The sequence below is a fragment of the Oncorhynchus masou genome, chromosome 5, assembly GCF_036934945.1.
Source record: "Oncorhynchus masou masou isolate Uvic2021 chromosome 5, UVic_Omas_1.1, whole genome shotgun sequence".
Lineage (NCBI taxonomy): Eukaryota > Metazoa > Chordata > Actinopteri > Salmoniformes > Salmonidae > Oncorhynchus > Oncorhynchus masou.
Genome location: NC_088216.1, coordinates 88095640 through 88110791, shown reverse-complemented (window position 1 = coordinate 88110791; position 15152 = coordinate 88095640). Strand labels below are relative to the sequence as shown.

Genomic DNA, 15152 nt, shown 5'->3' with positions numbered 1-15152 from the left:
AACAGTCTCGCTAACAGTCTCGCTAACAGTCTCGGTAACAGTCTCGTTAACAGTCTCGTTAACAGTCTCGCTAACAGTCTCGTTAACAGTCTCGTTAACAGTCTCGTTAACAGTCTCACTAACAGTCTCGTTAACAGTCTCACTAACAGTCTCGTTAACAGTCTCGCTAACAGTCTCGCTAACAGTCTCGCTAACAGTCTCGCTAACAGTCTCACTAACAGTCTCGCTAACAGTCTCGCTAACAGTCTCGCTAACAGTCTCACTAACAGTCTCGTTAACAGTCTCACTAACAGTCTCGCTAACATTCTCGCTAACAGTCTCGCTAACATTCTCGCTAACAGTCTCGCTAACAGTATCGCTAACAGTCTCGTTAACAGTCTCGCTAACAGTCTCGCTAACAGTCTCGTTAACAGTCTCACTAACAGTCTCGCTAACAGTCTCGCTAACAGTCTCGCTAACAGTCTCGCTAACTGTCTCGCTAATTGTCTCGCTAACAGTCTCGCAAACTGTCTCGCTAACAGTCTCGCTAACAGTCTCGCTAACAGTCTCGCTAACTGTCTCGCTAACAGTCTCGCTAACAGCTTGCAGATACTGTGCGGGTACACAGCCTACTGTACATGTTGAAATTATTATGGACAATTCTTTTTATTTGTCGATGATCAAGTCACCAAAATAAAGCCATGGATATTTATTGAAAGGAACGTGACCTCATGACCTTTAGACCCTGTGAAGTGAATCATTTTTTATTCCACTCGGGCTCCCGAGTCTAAGAGCTTTGAGCCGTCCCTGCAGACACCCTGGTTCGATTCCAGGCTGTATCACAACCAGCCGTGAGTCCCATAGGGCGTCACACATTGTAAATAACAATTTGTTCTTCACTGACTTGTTAAAGAAACAGTAAAACAAAAGTAATGTGTGTAGCCTCATAAACAGCATGGTTTCCTGAGGAGGGTGGCAACAACATGATACTTTTGCTTCAGTCAAAGATCACCTAACTGTGAAGGCTCTCCGTATAGACGGCAGGTTTAAAGATCACCTAACTGTGAAGGCTCTCCGTATAGACGACAGGTTTAAAGATCACCTAACTGTGAAGGCTCTCTGTATAGACGGCAGGTTTAAAGATCACCTAACTGTGAAGGCTCTCCGTATAGACGGCAGGTTTAAAGATCACCTAACTGTGAAGGCTCTCCGTATAGACGGCAGGTTTAAAGATCACCTAACTGTGAAGGCTCTCCATATAGACGACAGGTTTAAAGATCACCTAACTGTGAAGGCTCTCCGTATAGACGGCAGGTTTAAAGATAACCTAACTGTGAAGGCTCTCCGTATAGACGGCAGGTTTAAAGATCACCTAACTGTGAAGGATCTCCATATAGACGGCAGGTTTAAAGATCACCTAACTGTGAAGGCTCTCCGTATAGACGGCAGGTTTAAAGATCACCTAACTGTGAAGGCTCTCCGTATAGACGGCAGGTTTAAAGATCACCTAACTGTGAAGGCTCTCCATATAGACGGCAGGTTTAAAGATCACCTAACTGTGAAGGCTCTCCGTATAGACGGCAGGTTTAAAGATCACCTAACTGTGAAGGCTCTCCATATAGTCGACAGGTTTAAAGATCACCTAACTGTGAAGGCTCTCCGTATAGACGGCAGGTTTAAAGATCACCTAACTGTGAAGGCTCTCCATATAGTCGACAGGTTTAAAGATCACCTAACTGTGAAGGCTCTCCGTATAGACGGCAGGTTTAAAGATCACCTAACTGTGAAGGCTCTCCGTATAGACGGCAGGTTTAAAGATCACCTAACTGTGAAGGATCTCCATATAGACGGCAGGTTTAAAGATCACCTAACTGTGAAGGCTCTCCGTATAGACGGCAGGTTTAAAGATCACCTAACTGTGAAGGCTCTCCGTATAGACGGCAGGTTTAAAGATCACCAAACTGTGAAGGCTCTCCATATAGATGGCAGGTTTAAAGATCACCTAACTGTGAAGGCTCTCCGTATAGACGGCAGGTTTAAAGATCACCTAACTGTGAAGGCTCTCCATATAGTCGACAGGTTTAAAGATCACCTAACTGTGAAGGCTCTCCGTATAGACGGCAGGTTTAAAGATCACCTAACTGTGAAGGCTCTCCGTATAGACGGCAGGTTTAAAGATCACCTAACTGTGAAGGCTCTCCATATAGACGGCAGGTTTAAAGATCACCTAACTGTGAAGGCTCTCCATATAGTCGACAGGTTTAAAGATCACCTAACTGTGAAGTCTCTTCGTAAAGCATTATATTATATATTATATAATACCCTGTAGGAATGTGTCAGTACCTTGCTCTTGTTAGTCCTTCCTCTTGTCTCTCTTTTAAAGTTATTAAAAACCAACACATTGTGAATACAGGATTCCTTTCATTTATTAAATAAGGTTTGCATCGTTGCAAGGTAACCCATGTCTGTGGAATTTAATGTTAGTGTGTTATTGTCCTAAATGTAAAAAAAAAAGAGTACTTTTTTTTTAGGTCACCTCATTAATGCAAATGCATAGGAATATTATAGTGTTGACCCAGGTGATTACCATATCTCTTTCCAAAAACATGTCCTGAATATTGTCCTCTTTTCATCTGCAGGCCAAGAGCGGATTGGGATGGACTCTAAGTACGAGCAAGAGGGGAAGGTTCAGTTTGTGATCGATGCAGTGTACGCCATGGCCCACGCCCTTCACAACATGCAGAGAGACCTGTGTCCCGACGGCTCTGGGATCTGTCCCGATATGGACTTGGCCGGGGGCAAGAAACTGCTCAAGTACATTCGCAGTGTCACGTTCAATGGTACGTATAGTTACAATGTGATGAACTCTTCTTTTCCAACAGCCTGATGAAGTCTCTTTAGACTAAAATGTTGGGGAAATAATTAGGCGAAGTGTTGGTAAAATATTTAGGCGAAGTGTTGGTAAAATATTTAGCCGACCTGTTGGTCCGATATTTAGCAGAAGTGTTTGTCCGATATTTAGCAGCACTGTTGGTCCGATATTTAGCAGAACTGTTGGTCCGATATTTAGCAGAACTGTTGGTCCGATATTTAGCCGACCTGTTTGTCCGATATTTAGCAGAACTGTTTGTCCGATATTTAGCCGACCTGTTTGTCCGATATTTAGCAGAACTGTTGGTCCGATATTTAGCCGACCTGTTTGTCCGATATTTAGCAGAACTGTTGGTCCGATATTTAGCCGACCTGTTTGTCCGATATTTAGCAGAACTGTTGGTCCGATATTTAGCCGTCGGGCTGCAACGTTGTCTTTCATTTGTGAAGTATACAAACAAATACCAGACCATGTTCACACTGTAGGAAGTGATGTCATAACAGACCATGTTCACACTGTAGGATGTGATGTCATAACAGACCATGTTCACACTGTAGGAAGTGATGTCATTACAGACCATGTTCACACTGTAGGAAGTGATGTTATAACAGACCATGTTCACACTGTAGGAAGTGATGTCATTAAAGACCATGTTCACACTGTAGGAAGTGATGTCATAACAGACCATGTTCACACTGTAGGAAGTGATGTCATAACAGACCATGTTCACACTGTAGGATGTGATGACATTACAGACCATGTTCACACTGTAGGAAGTGATGTCATAACAGACCATGTTGACACTGTAGGAAGTGATGTTATAACAGACCATGTTCACACTGTAGGAAGTGATGTCATAACAGACCATGTTCACACTGTAGGATGTGATGACATTACAGACCATGTTCACATTGTAGGAAGTGATGTCATAACAGACCGTGTTCACACTGTAGGAAGTGATGTCATAACAGATCATGTTCACACTGTAGGAAGTGATGTCATTACAGACCATGTTCACACTGTAGGAAGTGATGTTATAACAGACCATGTTCACACTGTAGGAAGTGATGTCATTACAGACCATGTTCACACTGTAGGATGTGATGTCATTACAGACCATGCTCACACTGTAGGATGTGATGTCATAACAGACCATGTTCACACTGTAGGAAGTGATGTTATAACAGACCACGTTCACACTGTAGGATGTGATGTCATTACAGACCATGCTCACACTGTAGGATGTGATGTCATAACAGACCATGTTCACACTGTAGGAAGTGATGTCATTACAGACCACGTTCACACTGTAGGAAGTGATGTCATTACAGACCATGTTCACACTGTAGGAAGTGATGTCATAACAGACCATGTTCACACTGTAGGAAGTGATGTCATAACAGACCATGTTCACACTGTAGGAAGTGATGTCATAACAGACCATGTTCACACTGTAGGAAGTGATGTCATAACAGAACATGTTCACACTGTAGGAAGTGATGTCATTACAGACCATGTTCACACTGTAGGAAGTGATGTCATAACAGTGTTTTCAAGGAGAAGGTATATAAAGGGCTATTTTGTACACAGTAGGAAGTGAAAGAGAAGCTTAATTGACAGGCAACACAGTTCTGGTTTGTTTGCGGAGTTATTCAGGCAGCAGCTAAGGTGAATGAAGACATGACAATGGTGTTTGCTGCTCATAGCTCCCCATTCGTCCTGGAGAATGCCACATCCAGAGCAAGTTTACACAGGATATCTTATTGACTGTGTGGAAGAGACAAGGCCACAGAGGGAAACTGTTCTAAATGGCTGTTCCCTAAAGGGCTCTGATCAAAAGATGAACACTATCTAGGGAATAGAATGCCATTTCAGACACAGACAAAGACTCCGAGGAGAAAGAAAAAACGTTTTAGGAATTGATTGGATTTAGTGGAGGTAGAGAAAAGACCATGCTTATAGTTTGAGAAAAACAGTGTCCTCTATTACACAGACGTCAACACACAGATACACTACTGCCCTAAATGTTCACGTTAAGAATCACAGAAAACATCCTAGCAAAAAATGATTTTGTTTTCTTGTAGGAGGAAGGGAGCCTTGTGTGAACTGGTTTTTTAACCTATAGAGAGACACTCCTCAGATAGGAATGACGATGTGTGATGATGATCAATGCTCTGCAGATAATCTCTTATTTTTTAAAGATTTCTATTTAATATGCTGAAAAACTGTTTTATTTCTTATAAAGGCACCCCTAAACAAGGGGTCTCATAATTCCAGGCACTGCCTGAAATAGTATGAGTATCACCATTGAAAACATTGAAAACACTTTATGAGGTTGTAGCACGAGGAATAAAACACTTTTAACCACCTTGTATGAGGTTGTAGCACAAGGAATAAAACACTTTAAACCACCTTGTATGAGGTTGTAGCACGAGGAATAAAACAATTTAAACCACCTTGTATGAGGTTGTAGCACGAGGAATAAAACAATTTAAACCACCTTGTATGAGGTTGTAGCACGAGGAATAAAAGAGAAGGACACAAAGACCTCGAAATATTTTGTAGCTGAATTTCTCTTCCAATGATCCTATTTTCATAACCTGCTAATATTTTCCTCTGGGAAGAAACGGCTACGCAATTAGCCAACTCTGCAATGTGCTAATTGGCTTTGTAGTTATCTTATAAAGCTCCCTACACATCATCTATTAACTCTCACATTTATTTTCATATAACGTGGCGAGATACAGTACCAGTCAAATGTTTAGACACGCCTACTCATTGAAGGGTTTTATTTACACTATTTTCTACATTGTTGAATAATAGTGAAGACGTGTTGTGTTAATTCATAGTTTTGATGTATTCACTATTATTCTACAATGTAGAAAATAGTAAAAATAAAGAAAAACCCTTGAATGAGTAGGTGTGTCCAAACTTTTGACTGGTACTGTATATATATATGGTACAGGTCGGTAGGCAGGCTTAGGGACAGGCAGAGTGGTCAGGCAGGCGTGCTCAGAGTCAGGACAGGCAAAGGTTAAAATTGAGAGAGCAAGAAAAGAGAGACAAGGAAAAGCAGGCGCTGAGACACAAAAGTCTGGTTGACTCAAACAAACAAGACTAACTGGCAACAGACAAACAGAGAACACAGGTATAAATACACAGGGGATAATGGGGAAGATGGGCGACACCTGGAGGGGGGTGGAGACAATCACAAAGACAGCTGAAACAGATCAAGGTGTGACACCAAGAGACTTGCAGCTGTAATTGCTTCAAAAGGTGGCTTTACAAAGTAATTTCTTTTGGGGGGGGGGGGGTGAATAGTTATGCACGCTCAAGTTTTCTGTTTTTTTTTAGTCTGATTTCTTGTTTGTTTCAAAAAAATTAATATATTTTGAATCTTCAAAGTGGTAGGCACGTTGTGTAAATCAAATTATACAAAATCCCCCCAAAATCTTTGTTTTTTCCAGGTTGTAAGGCAACAAAATAGGAACAATTCCACTGTATCTCTATCGGCTGTGAATAACAATAAAATAGTAAAGACAGGTGCGATATTTGCACGTTGTTATATTATTAGAACACTGCTTATGCAGTACGATCGTTTATTCTATATGGAACTCTTACAGTTGGAAAATAGGAAAACGCTGTTTACAATATTTCCATGAATTCAACCACTGGAGATTTGAAGACAGACCCTCACCCAGAGAGCTGAACATATCAGTGTGTTAGACAGAGCTGTACAGGTCAGTGTGTCAGACAGACAGAGAGCTGTACAGGTCAGTGTGTTTAGACAGACAGAGAGCTGTACAGGTCAGTGTGTCAGACAGACAGAGAGCTGTACAGGTCAGTGTGTTAGACAGACAGAGAGCTGTACAGGTCAGTGTGTTAGACAGACAGAGAGCTGTACAGGTCAGTGTGTTTAGACAGACAGAGAGCTGTACAGGTCAGTGTGTTTAGACAGACAGAGAGCTGTACAGGTCAGTGTGTTAGACAGACAGAGAGCTGTACAGGTCAGTGTGTTAGACAGACAGAGAGCTGTACAGGTCAGTGTGTTAGACAGACAGAGAGCTGTACAGGTCAGTGTGTTAGACAGAGAGCTGTACAGGTCAGTGTGTTAGACAGACAGAGAGCTGTGTGTGTTTAGACAGACAGAGAGCTGTACAGGTCAGTGTGTTAGACAGACAGAGAGCTGTACAGGTCAGTGTGTTAGACAGACAGAGAGCTGTACAGGTCAGTGTGTTTAGACAGACAGAGAGCTGTACAGGTCAGTGTGTTTAGACAGACAGAGAGCTGTACAGGTCAGTGTGTTAGACAGACAGAGAGAGCTGTAGACAGACAGGTCAGTGTGTGTTAGACAGACAGAGAGCTGTACAGGTCAGTGTGTTTAGACAGACAGAGAGCTGTACAGGTCAGTGTGTTAGACAGACAGAGAGCTGTACAGGTCAGTGTGTTAGACAGACAGAGAGCTGTACAGGTCAGTGTGTTAGACAGACAGAGAGCTGTACAGGTCAGTGTGTTAGACAGACAGAGAGCTGTACAGGTCAGTGTGTTAGACAGACAGAGAGCTGTACAGGTCAGTGTGTTAGACAGACAGAGAGCTGTACAGGTCAGTGTGTTAGACAGACAGAGAGCTGTACAGGTCAGTGTGTTAGACAGACAGAGAGCTGTACAGGTCAGTGCTGTACAGGTCAGTGTGTTAGACAGACAGAGAGCTGTACAGGTCAGTGTGTTAGACAGACAGAGAGCTGACAGACAGAGAGCTGTACAGGTCAGTGTGTTAGACAGACAGAGAGCTGTACAGGTCAGTGTGTTTAGACAGACAGAGAGCTGTACAGGTCAGTGTGTTTAGACAGACAGAGAGCTGTACAGGTCAGTGTGTTAGACAGACAGAGAGCTGTACAGGTCAGTGTGTAGACAGACAGAGAGCTGTACAGGTCAGTGTGTTAGACAGACAGAGAGCTGTACAGGACAGACAGAGAGCTGTACAGGTCAGTGTGTTTAGACAGACAGAGAGCTGTACAGGTCAGTGTCAGTGTTAGACAGACAGAGAGCTGTACAGGTCAGTGTGTTAGACAGAGCTGTACAGGTCAGTGTGTTTAGACAGACAGAGAGCTGTACAGGTCAGTGTGTTAGACAGACAGAGAGCTGTACAGGTCAGTGTGTTTAGACAGACAGAGAGCTGTACAGGTCAGTGTGTTAGACAGAGAGAGCTGTACAGGTCAGTGTGTTTAGACAGACAGAGAGCTGTACAGAGACAGAGAGCTGTACAGGTCAGTGTGTTTAGACAGACAGAGAGCTGTACAGGTCAGTGTGTTTAGACAGACAGAGAGCTGTACAGGTCAGTGTGTTAGACAGACAGAGAGCTGTACAGGTCAGTGTGTTAGACAGACAGAGAGCTGTACAGGTCAGTGTGTTAGACAGACAGAGAGCTGTACAGGTCAGTGTGTTAGACAGACAGAGAGGTCTGTACAGGTCAGTGTGTTTAGACAGACAGAGAGCTGTACAGGTCAGTGTGTTAGACAGACAGAGAGCTGTACAGGTCAGTGTGTTAGACAGACAGAGAGCTGTACAGGTCAGTGTGTTAGACAGACAGAGAGCTGTACAGGTCAGTGTGTTAGACAGACAGAGAGCTGTACAGGTCAGTGTGTAGACAGACAGAGAGCTGTACAGGTCACAGACAGAGAGCTGTACAGGTCAGTGTGTTAGACAGACAGAGAGCTGTACAGGTCAGTGTGTTTAGACAGACAGAGAGCTGTACAGGTCAGTGTGTTTAGACAGAGAGCTGTACAGGTCAGTGTGTTAGACAGACAGAGAGCTGTACAGGTCAGTGTGTTTAGACAGACAGAGAGCTGTACAGGTCAGTGTGTTAGACAGACAGAGAGCTGTACAGGTCAGTGTGTTTAGACAGACAGAGAGCTGTACAGGTCAGTGTGTTAGACAGACAGAGAGCTGTACAGGTCAGTGTGTTTAGACAGACAGAGAGCTGTACAGGTCAGTGTGTTAGACAGACAGAGAGCTGTACAGGTCAGTGTGTTTAGACAGACAGAGAGCTGTACAGGTCAGTGTGTTAGACAGACAGAGAGCTGTACAGGTCAGTGTGTTAGACAGACAGAGAGCTGTACAGGTCAGTGTGTTAGACAGACAGAGAGCTGTACAGGTCAGTTAGAAAGACAGAGAGCTGTACAGGTCAGTGTGTTAGACAGACAGAGAGCTGTACAGGTCAGTGTGTTAGACAGACAGAGAGCTGTACAGGTCAGTGTGTTTAGACAGACAGAGCTGTACAGGCTGTAGACAGAGCTGTACAGGTCAGTGTGTTTAGACAGACAGAGAGCTGTACAGGTCAGAGCTGTAGACAGACAGAGCTGTACAGGTCAGTGTGTCAGACAGACAGAGAGCTGTACAGGTCAGTGTGTTTAGACAGACAGAGAGCTGTACAGGTCAGTGTGTTAGACAGACAGAGAGCTGTACAGGTCAGTGTGTCAGACAGACAGAGAGCTGTACAGGTCAGTGTGTCAGACAGACAGAGAGCTGTACAGGTCAGTGTGTTTAGACAGACAGAGAGCTGTACAGGTCAGTGTGTTAGACAGACAGAGAGCTGTACAGGTCAGTGTGTTTAGACAGACAGAGAGCTGTACAGGTCAGTGTGTCAGACAGACAGAGAGCTGTACAGGTCAGTGTGTTTAGACAGACAGAGAGCTGTACACAGGTCAGACAGAGAGCTGTACAGGTCAGTGTGTTAGACAGACAGAGAGCTGTACAGGTCAGTGTGTTAGACAGACAGAGAGCTGTACAGGTCAGTGTGTTAGACAGACAGAGAGCTGTACAGGTCAGTGTGTTTAGACAGACAGAGAGCTGTACAGGTCAGTGTGTTAGACAGAGAGCTGTACAGAGAGCTGTACAGGTCAGTGTGTTTAGACAGACAGAGAGCTGTACAGGTCAGTGTGTTAGACAGACAGAGAGCTAGACAGACAGAGAGCTGTACAGGTCAGTGTGTTTAGACAGACAGAGAGCTGTACAGGTCAGTGTGTTAGACAGACAGAGAGCTGTACAGGTCAGTGTGTTAGACAGACAGAGAGCTGTACAGGTCAGTGTGTTAGACAGACAGAGAGCTGTACAGGTCAGTGTGTTAGACAGACAGAGAGCTGTACAGGTCAGTGTGTTTAGACAGACAGAGAGACAGAGAGCTGTACAGGTCAGTGTGTTAGACAGACAGAGAGCTGTACAGGTCAGTGTGTTAGACAGACAGAGAGCTGTACAGGTCAGTGTGTTTAGACAGACAGAGAGCTGTACAGGTCAGTGTGTTAGACAGACAGAGAGCTGTACAGGTCAGTGTGTCAGACAGACAGAGAGCTGTACAGGTCAGTGTGTTTAGACAGACAGAGAGCTGTACAGGTCAGTGTGTTAGACAGACAGAGAGCTGTACAGGTCAGTGTGTTTAGACAGACAGAGAGCTGTACAGGTCAGTGTGTTAGACAGACAGAGAGCTGTACAGGTCAGTGTGTTTAGACAGACAGAGAGCTGTACAGGTCAGTGTGTTTAGACAGACAGAGAGCTGTACAGGTCAGTGTTTAGACAGACAGAGAGCTGTACAGGTCAGTGTGTTAGACAGACAGAGAGCTGTACAGGTCAGTGTGTTTAGACAGACAGAGAGCTGTACAGGTCAGTGTGTTAGACAGACAGAGAGCTGTACAGGTCAGTGTGTTTAGACAGACAGAGAGCTGTACAGGTCAGTGTGTTAGACAGACAGAGAGCTGTACAGGTCAGTGTGTTAGACAGACAGAGAGCTGTACAGGTCAGTGTGTTTAGACAGACAGAGAGCTGTACAGGTCAGTGTGTTAGACAGACAGAGAGCTGTACAGGTCAGTGTGTTTAGACAGACAGAGAGCTGTACAGGTCAGTGTGTTAGACAGACAGAGAGCTGTACAGGTCAGTGTCAGTGTTAGACAGACAGAGAGCTGTACAGGTCAGTGTGTTTAGACAGACAGAGAGCTGTACAGGTCAGTGTGTTTAGACAGACAGAGAGCTGACAGAGTGTGTTTAGCTGTACAGGTCAGTGTGTTAGACAGAGAGCTGTACAGGTCAGTGTGTTAGACAGACAGAGAGCTGTACAGGTCAGTGTGTTAGACAGACAGAGAGCTGTACAGGTCAGTGTGTTAGACAGACAGAGAGCTGTACAGGTCAGTGTGTTTAGACAGAGAGCTGTACAGGTCAGTGTGTCAGACAGACAGAGAGCTGTACAGGTCAGTGTGTTTAGACAGACAGAGAGCTGTACAGGTCAGTGTGTTAGACAGACAGAGAGCTGTACAGGTGTACAGGAGAGCTGTACAGGTGTGTTTAGACAGACAGAGAGCTGTACAGGTCAGTGTGTGTTTAGACAGACAGAGAGCTGTACAGGTCAGTGTGTTTAGACAGACAGAGAGCTGTACAGGTCAGTGTGTTAGACAGACAGAGAGCTGTACAGGTCAGTGTGTTTAGACAGACAGAGAGCTGTACAGGTCAGCTGTACAGGTGTGTTAGACAGACAGAGAGCTGTACAGGTCAGTGTGTTTAGACAGACAGAGAGCTGTACAGGTCAGTGTGTTTAGACAGACAGAGAGCTGTACAGGTCAGTGTGTTTAGACAGACAGAGAGCTGTACAGGTCAGTGTGTTTAGACAGACAGAGAGCTTAGACAGACAGAGAGCTGTACAGGTCAGTGTGTTAGACAGACAGAGAGCTGTACAGGTCAGTGTGTTTAGACAGACAGACAGACAGAGAGCTGTACAGGTCAGTGTGTTACAGGTCAGTGTGTTTAGACAGACAGAGAGCTGTACAGGTCAGTGGTTTCAGTACAGGTCAGTGTGTTTAGACAGACAGAGAGCTGTACAGGTCAGTGTGTGTTAGACAGACAGAGAGCTGTACAGGTCAGTGTGTTTAGACAGACAGAGAGCTGTACAGGTCAGTGTGTTAGACAGACAGAGAGCTGTACAGGTCAGTGTGTTAGACAGACAGAGAGCTGTACAGGTCAGTGTGTTTAGACAGACAGAGAGCTGTACAGGTCAGTGTGTTTAGACAGACAGAGAGCTGTACAGGTCAGTGTGTGTTAGACAGAGAGCTGTACAGGTCAGTGTGTTTAGACAGACAGAGAGCTGTACAGGTCAGTGTGTTTAGACAGACAGAGAGCTGTACAGGTCAGTGTGTTAGACAGACAGAGAGCTGTACAGGTCAGTGTGTTAGACAGACAGAGAGCTGTACAGGTCAGTGTGTTAGACAGACAGAGAGCTGTACAGGTCAGTGTGTGTTAGACAGACAGAGAGCTTAGTCAGTGTGTTTAGACAGACAGAGAGCTGTACAGGTCAGTGTGTTAGACAGACAGAGAGCTGTACAGGTCAGTGTGTTAGACAGACAGAGAGCTGTACAGGTCAGTGTGTTTAGACAGACAGAGAGCTGTACAGGTCAGTGTGTTTAGACAGACAGAGAGCTGTACAGGTCAGTGTGTTAGACAGACAGAGAGCTGTACAGGTCAGTGTGTTTAGACAGACAGAGAGCTGTACAGGTCAGTGTGTTTAGACAGACAGAGAGCTGTACAGGTCAGTGTGTTTAGACAGACAGAGAGCTGTACAGACAGAGAGCTGTACAGGTCAGTGTGTTTAGACAGACAGAGAGCTGTACAGGTCAGTGTGTTTAGACAGACAGAGAGCTGTACAGGTCAGTGTGTTTAGACAGACAGAGAGCTGTACAGGTCAGTGTGTGCTGTTCAGTGTGTTTAGACAGACAGAGAGCTGTACAGGTCAGTGTGTCAGACAGAGAGCTGTACAGGTCAGTGTGTTAGACAGACAGAGAGCTGTACAGGTCAGTGTGTTTAGACAGACAGAGAGCTGTACAGGTCAGTGTGTTAGACAGACAGAGAGCTGTACAGGTCAGTGTGTTAGACAGACAGAGAGCTGTACAGGTCAGTGTGTTAGACAGACAGAGAGCTGTACAGGTCAGTGTGTTAGACAGACAGAGAGCTGTACAGGTCAGTGTGTTTAGACAGACAGAGAGCTGTACAGGTCAGTGTGTTTAGACAGACAGAGAGCTGTACAGGTCAGTGTGTTAGACAGACAGAGAGCTGTACAGGTCAGTGTGTTAGACAGACAGAGAGCTGTACAGGTCAGTGTGTTTAGACAGACAGAGAGCTGTACAGGTCAGTGTGTTAGACAGACAGAGAGCTGTACAGGTCAGTGTGTTAGACAGACAGAGAGCTGTACAGGTCAGTGTGTTTAGACAGACAGAGAGCTGTACAGGTCAGTGTGTTTAGACAGACAGAGAGCTGTACAGGTCAGTGTGTTAGACAGACAGAGAGCTGTACAGGTCAGTGTGTTTAGACAGACAGAGAGCTGTACAGGTCAGTGTGTTTAGACAGACAGAGAGCTGTACAGGTCAGTGTGTTTAGACAGACAGAGAGCTGTACAGGTCAGTGTGTCAGACAGACAGAGAGCTGTACAGGTCAGTGTGTTTAGACAGACAGAGAGCTGTACAGGTCAGTGTGTTTAGACAGACAGAGAGCTGTACAGGTCAGTGTGTTTAGACAGACAGAGAGCTGTACAGGTCAGACAGAGAGCTGTACAGGTCAGTGTGTTTAGACAGACAGAGAGCTGTACAGGTCAGTGTGTTAGACAGACAGAGAGCTGTACAGGTCAGTGTGTTTAGACAGACAGAGAGCTGTACAGGTCAGTGTGTTTAGACAGACAGAGAGCTGTACAGGTCAGTGTGTTTAGACAGACAGAGAGCTGTACAGGTCAGTGTGTTAGACAGACAGAGAGCTGTACAGGCTGTACAGGTCAGTGTGTTTAGACAGACAGAGAGCTGTACAGGTCAGTGTGTTAGACAGACAGAGAGCTGTACAGGTCAGTGTGTTAGACAGACAGAGAGCTGTACAGGTCAGTGTGTTTAGACAGACAGAGAGCTGTACAGGTCAGTGTGTTAGACAGACAGAGAGCTGTACAGGTCAGTGTGTTTAGACAGACAGAGAGCTGTTACAGGTCAGTGTTTAGACAGACAGAGAGCTGTACAGGTCAGTGTGTTTAGACAGACAGAGAGCTGTACAGGTCAGTGTGTTTAGACAGACAGACAGTGTGTTTAGACAGACAGAGAGCTGTACAGGTCAGTGTGTTTAGACAGACAGAGAGCTGTACAGGTCAGTGTGTTTAGACAGACAGAGAGCTGTACAGGTCAGTGTGTTTAGACAGACAGAGAGCTGTACAGGTCAGTGTGTTAGACAGACAGAGAGCTGTACAGGTCAGTGTGTTAGACAGACAGAGAGCTGTACAGGTCAGTGTGTAGACAGACAGCTGTACAGGTCAGTGTTTATAGACAGAGAGCTGTACAGGTCAGTGTGTTAGACAGACAGAGAGCTGTACAGGTCAGTGTGTTTAGACAGACAGAGAGCTGTACAGGTCAGTGTGTTTAGACAGACAGAGAGCTGTACAGGTCAGTGTGTTTAGACAGACAGAGAGCTGTACAGGTCAGTGTGTTAGACAGACAGAGAGCTGTACAGGTCAGTGTGTTAGACAGACAGAGAGCTGTACAGGTCAGTGTGTTAGACAGACAGAGAGCTGTACAGGTCAGTGTGTTTAGACAGACAGAGAGCTGTACAGGTCAGTGTGTTAGACAGACAGAGAGCTGTACAGGTCAGTGTGTTTAGACAGACAGAGAGCTGTACAGGTCAGTGTGTTAGACAGACAGAGAGCTGTACAGGTCAGTGTGTTTAGACAGACAGAGAGCTGTACAGGTCAGTGTGTTTAGACAGACAGAGAGCTGTACAGGTCAGTGTGTTAGACAGACAGAGAGCTGTACAGGTCAGTGTGTTTAGACAGAGAGCTGTACAGGTCAGTGTGTTAGACAGACAGAGAGCTGTACAGGTCAGTGTGTTTAGACAGAGAGCTGAGGTCAGACAGAGAGCTGTAGACAGACAGGTCAGTGTGTTTAGACAGACAGAGAGCTGTACAGGTCAGTGTGTTTAGACAGACAGAGAGCTGTACAGGTCAGTGTGTTTAGACAGACAGAGAGCTGTACAGGTCAGTGTGTTTAGACAGACAGAGAGCTGTACAGGTCAGTGTGTTTAGACAGACAGAGAGCTGTACAGGTCAGTGTGTTTAGACAGAGAGCTGTACAGGTCAGTGTGTTTAGACAGACAGAGAGCTGTACAGGTCAGTGTGTTTAGACAGACAGAGAGCTGTACAGGTCAGTGTGTTAGACAGACAGAGAGCTGTACAGGTCAGTGTGTTAGACAGACAGAGAGCTGTACAGGTCAGTGTGTCAGACAGACAGAGCTGTACAGGCTG

The 15152-nt window shown here is 45.2% G+C and overlaps 1 protein-coding gene across 1 annotated transcript in view; it reads left to right on the top strand.

Annotated features, from left to right (window-relative positions):
• Positions 1-15152, top strand: part of LOC135530281 (metabotropic glutamate receptor 7-like) — a 224017-nt gene that overhangs the window by 56924 nt on the left and 151941 nt on the right. The window contains exon 5 of the mRNA XM_064958639.1: positions 2619-2819. Within this exon, the coding sequence (XP_064814711.1) occupies positions 2619-2819 (201 nt within the window). The remainder of the gene's footprint in view (positions 1-2618; positions 2820-15152) is intronic.